Source organism: Alosa pseudoharengus, unplaced genomic scaffold (assembly GCF_046254945.1).
Source record: "Alosa pseudoharengus isolate Yale_2024_CS ecotype anadromous, Long Island Sound unplaced genomic scaffold, YU_APseudo_1.1 YU_APseudo_1.1_scf_21, whole genome shotgun sequence".
Taxonomy (NCBI): Eukaryota; Metazoa; Chordata; class Actinopteri; order Clupeiformes; family Clupeidae; genus Alosa; species Alosa pseudoharengus.
This window is the reverse complement of record NW_027468674.1, coordinates 4,775,535-4,780,534: the sequence shown is the minus strand read 5'-3', so window position 1 is coordinate 4,780,534 and position 5,000 is coordinate 4,775,535. Positions and strand designations below refer to the sequence as shown.

General features: G+C 43.0%; 1 protein-coding gene across 1 annotated transcript in view; it reads right to left on the bottom strand.

The window, feature by feature from the left end:
• recql5 (RecQ helicase-like 5) overlaps nt 1-5,000 on the bottom strand; it is a 43,923-nt gene that overhangs the window by 30,952 nt on the left and 7,971 nt on the right. The window contains exon 7 of the mRNA XM_076297712.1: nt 4,050-4,212. Coding sequence (XP_076153827.1) covers nt 4,050-4,212 — 163 coding nt within the window. The remainder of the gene's footprint in view (nt 1-4,049; nt 4,213-5,000) is intronic.

Sequence of the window (5,000 nt, the reverse complement as noted above, 5' to 3'; positions counted from 1 at the left end):
TGCATGAATTTACACGGAGAATACACGGTATAAAAATACATAAAACTCGTGTGCGGATTAATTAATGTCATGCGCAATTACTGTTAAGTAGCGAGAGTTACGGGAGTTCTTTAGCGACACCTAATGCTAATCTGTAGCCTCGCCTTAGCTCTGATTGGCGCCTATTAGGGGTTTGCACGGCGTGTCATCAGATCTGGACGTTGCCATATTGGAGATACTCGCCTCATTAGAAAGCATTAGGCACTGAAGTAAATCCCTAACATCGTCAAGGAAAATGGTTAATTATTACCCTGTTTTAGGTTGTACCAATAGATCCGACTGAGAAAAACATCTGGTGTAGGTAATATTTAACCAATATTTTAAGATGACAAAATTGTCCCCACCAATATTTTAGCAAACTAATTTGTGCTGCGGATCATTCCGACAGCCAGCACGACAGTACAAGAAACGTAATTTGATTGGCTGAAAAACCGAGGGGGGGGAGGAAGGGTTATCTGACACGCATGCTGCACACATACCCCATAAAAGGCCAGAGTGAAACATTTTGATATTCCCTTTTCCCTTCAGCATACATACAAACCCCTTTTTGTGGTTTGTATATCAGCTATGCCACCCAAGAAGAAGAAAGGGGACATACGAAGCTTTTTCATAAAGCAGAGTGTAAGTAAGCAAAATAACTAGCCACACAAGCTAGCAGTGTTAGTGGCCAGGCTTTCAAATTATGCAGATTCTATTATGTGGAAAAATAGTATTAACTGGTGATAGCATATGTTACCCAAGATATTGTTAAAGATAAACCTAGCTTCTGTAATCTTTCAAAGTCAGGAGTATTGATTAGGGGTGTGCAGCACGGTCGCATAGAAGTCGCGCTATCACAATAGATGCTATTACCAAGTCACTGAATGTTAACTACCTTAAGTTAGAATCTTGGAAGTCACAATAAACATTGGATCTGGACATTTTCGTTTCTATTCTGTTTATGTTATGTATTTCTGAGTGTAGCCTACACAATGCAGAGAAATAAAAGGGAGACCCAAATTCGTTTGAAGGACTGTCATTGCATTGTTATGACACATGCTGTAAAAACGTGTTGGCAATGTGAATAAGTTAACACTGTTGCTTATTCAAATATAATGAATCATTATTTGCTGAATAATATCCAAATAACACTATCATATACAATATGGTAGGAGGGTTAAACTCGCTAGCCAAAGGATAGGCTACAAAATGAATGAACCACTTTGTATGCAGGAAAGACAGCATCAAACCACTACAGATGGATGGCAGGTTGAGGAAACAGCATAGGGCTTCAGGTGAGGTTCTAATTATTAGCCTATGTCAAATTGTCAATTCAGTTGGAGTCAGCAGCATTGCTGTACAATATAATGAGATGGAGTAGATTCACTTCTGTATTGTGATATTCTGTATTGCCAACAGTCTGAAATAACAAAAGAAATCGCCATTAAGGCACTGGTATCTTACAGCAAAAGAATTCCAATTACAGTTAAGCATTAATAAAGAAAGTCACATAAATTCATAGACATATTCAATCCTAAACTATGGTGCATTTCCATACTCAGTAACATAAATAAAATACTATATAACTATATATATATATATATATATATATATGGGCAAATTGAAGATATGCTTAGCTTCTGTTATCTGAGAAACAAAATTGGCATCTAGTGGTAAACAATTGTTTTCGTCTGTACATATTTCTCTTCAGTCGGAGATGCTAGTTTAACTTTAGAGTACTATAAATAATGAAAGAGGCTATTGTCTATTGACAGTCTGACTCTTGTCAGTAAAAGTTAACTTTTCAGCCGGGGGGGGAGGGGGGGGTTTGGATGTCCCCACCAAAGCTGAGACCAAACCTACGCCCTTGGCTACACATATTTGAAGCCATCACCCAGATGATGTAGGCTACCAATCACTGAAACGAGGGGTAAAAAACTTCCCCTGCGCTTCAGCAGCCTTTGGATACATATACAAATAGGGCCAAAACCTATGGCTTAAATTAAACGATTTCGTAATGACAGAAAGCTATGTAAATCGCGTGGTAATTACCTGTTGGGGTAACTTGTAACTTCTCACATGAGGAGCTGGTAGTGTTAAGTGCATAGACAGTAAAGTGACAACGCTAACCAGGCTAATAAACAAACCATGCTACGGTGAGTTAACGTCAAAGGGCAAAGTCAAGTGACTTCTAGTTGTAGTCTGTTCATGAAATGAAAGGAGCAATTTCGTTTTTTAAAAAAAGGCAAATTGTGATATTTTCACAGTTAGTAGGCTAGATTATTACTTTACACACAATGAAAAATATTGATGCAAATTGTAGACCCTTCCATATAGGCTACAACTAAACACATATGCTGAAGATCTTGCTTAAGTGGATTTTTAAAAATAATTTTTTTATGTAATTTGCACTTTCAGAAATAAGAGATGCTGTAGGCCTATTTTCAGTTTTATAGCTGATTGTTTTATTTTGTTTACAAGTTACAGATGGAGTCTGGGTACTTATTGTACTGTTTAGCCTACATCTTACACACTTCAGGCTGTTGCAGATAGCTCAGGGAAGAGACTGTATGACACTAGGTGGTACAGCCTGAGAAATGTACAAAAAAAAATGCTTTCTGCAATTTTGTTTTGCTTTTCCCTCCATTGTACCGAACTCGTACCGAACCGTGATGTCCGAACCGAGGTATGAACCGAACCGTGACTTCTGTGTACCGTTACACCCCTAACACACACACACTGCAGCATTACACACACACACACTGCAGCATTACGGCTCCCACACACAGCTGCGTGCTTCGCGTTGCTGGAGACGCATCCCATTCACTTTACATGGGCTCACGTGATCCGTTGCCGAACTGAATTGTGGGTCCGTCGCGTCGCGTTTCTCCCGCCGCTCGCGTTGAGGAGTTCAGCTGTTGCTGCACCGACAGACGGCACCGGCCAATCAAGCCAATCTACGGACGGCACCAACCAATCACATTACGGTTTTACTTCAAGTCATTTGCATAGCTACCGTCGGGAACACCCACTGGCATGCATTGACGGAACGCAGCTGTGTGTGGGAGCCGTTACACACACACACACCGCAGCATTACACACACACACACACACACACACTGCAGCATTACACACACACACACTGCAGCATTACACACACACCGCAGCATCACACACACACACACACCGCAGCATTACACACACACACACCGCAGCATTACACACACACACACACCGCAGCATTACACACACACACACACACACACACACACACACACACACCGCAGCATTACACACACACACACACACACACACACACACACACCGCAGTATTACACACACACACACACCGCAGCATCACACACACACACACACCGCAGCATTACACACACACACACACACCGCAGCATTACACACACACACCACAGCTTACACACACACACACACACCACAGCTTACACACACACACACACCGCAGCATTACACACACACACACACACCGCAGCATTACACACACACACACACCGCAGCATTACACACAGACACACACACACCGCAGCATTACACACACACCGCAGCATTACACACACACACCGCAGCATTACACACACACACCGCAGCATTACACACACACACACACCGCAGCATTACACACACACACACACCGCAGCATTACACACACACACACCGCAGCATTACACACACACACACACCGCAGCATTACACTCACACACACACACACACACCGCAGCATTACACACACACACACCGCAGCATTACACACACACACACCGCAGCATTACACACACACACACCGCAGCATTATACACACACACCGCAGCATTACACACACACACACACACACACACCGCAGCATTACACACACAAACACACACACACACACCGCAGCATTACACACACACACACACACGCAGGCACGCACGCACGCATGCACGCACATAAACACACACACACGCACGCACACATGTAAACACACATGCACGCACACACACACACACACACACACAGACCTGTTTGCGGGCCACCTCCTTGCTGATGAGGAAGGCCATCTGCTCCTGGTCCCTGTGTGAGTAGTATGTGCGGCAGCAGGAGGGGAGGCCGTCTCGGCCCGCACGCCCAGACTCCTGGTAGTAGCTCGCCAGGGACTTCGCCAGGTTCCAGTGGGCCACGAACCTGCACACACATTACACACACACACATTATACACACATTACACACACACACACATACATTACATACATTACACACACACATTACACACACACACACACACACACATTATACACACATTACACACACACACACACACATTACATACATTACACACATTACACACACACACACACACACACATTATACACACATTACACACACACACACACATACATTACATACATTACACACACACATTACACACACACACACACACATTATACACACATTACACACACATACATACATTACATACATTATACACACACACACACACACACACACACACATAACATACATTACACACACACATTACGCCCAAACACACACACACACATTATACACACATTACACACACACACACACACACACACATACATACATTACATACATTACACACACACACACACACACACACATACATAGGCCTGTCACGATAACAAATTTTGCTTGACGATAAATTGTCTCAGAAATTATTGCGATAAGCGATAATATTGTCATTCTGAGAATTTTCCTCGGGAAGAGGAAGACGGCCCACTTGTTGTGTTTTTTTTCCCCAACTGGGAAAACTGCAGCGGATGATTGTGTTTTAGATGCATATGCATGTTTGTTGTGTTGCCGACTGTTTTCCAACAAATGCGACACACCGACTCGTACACGTTCAGTGGTTCACCACGGGCATTCGGTTTAAATCCGAAATGCTCCCACACTGCAGCTATCGCGTTTGGCTTAGAAACCAATTCCATCTA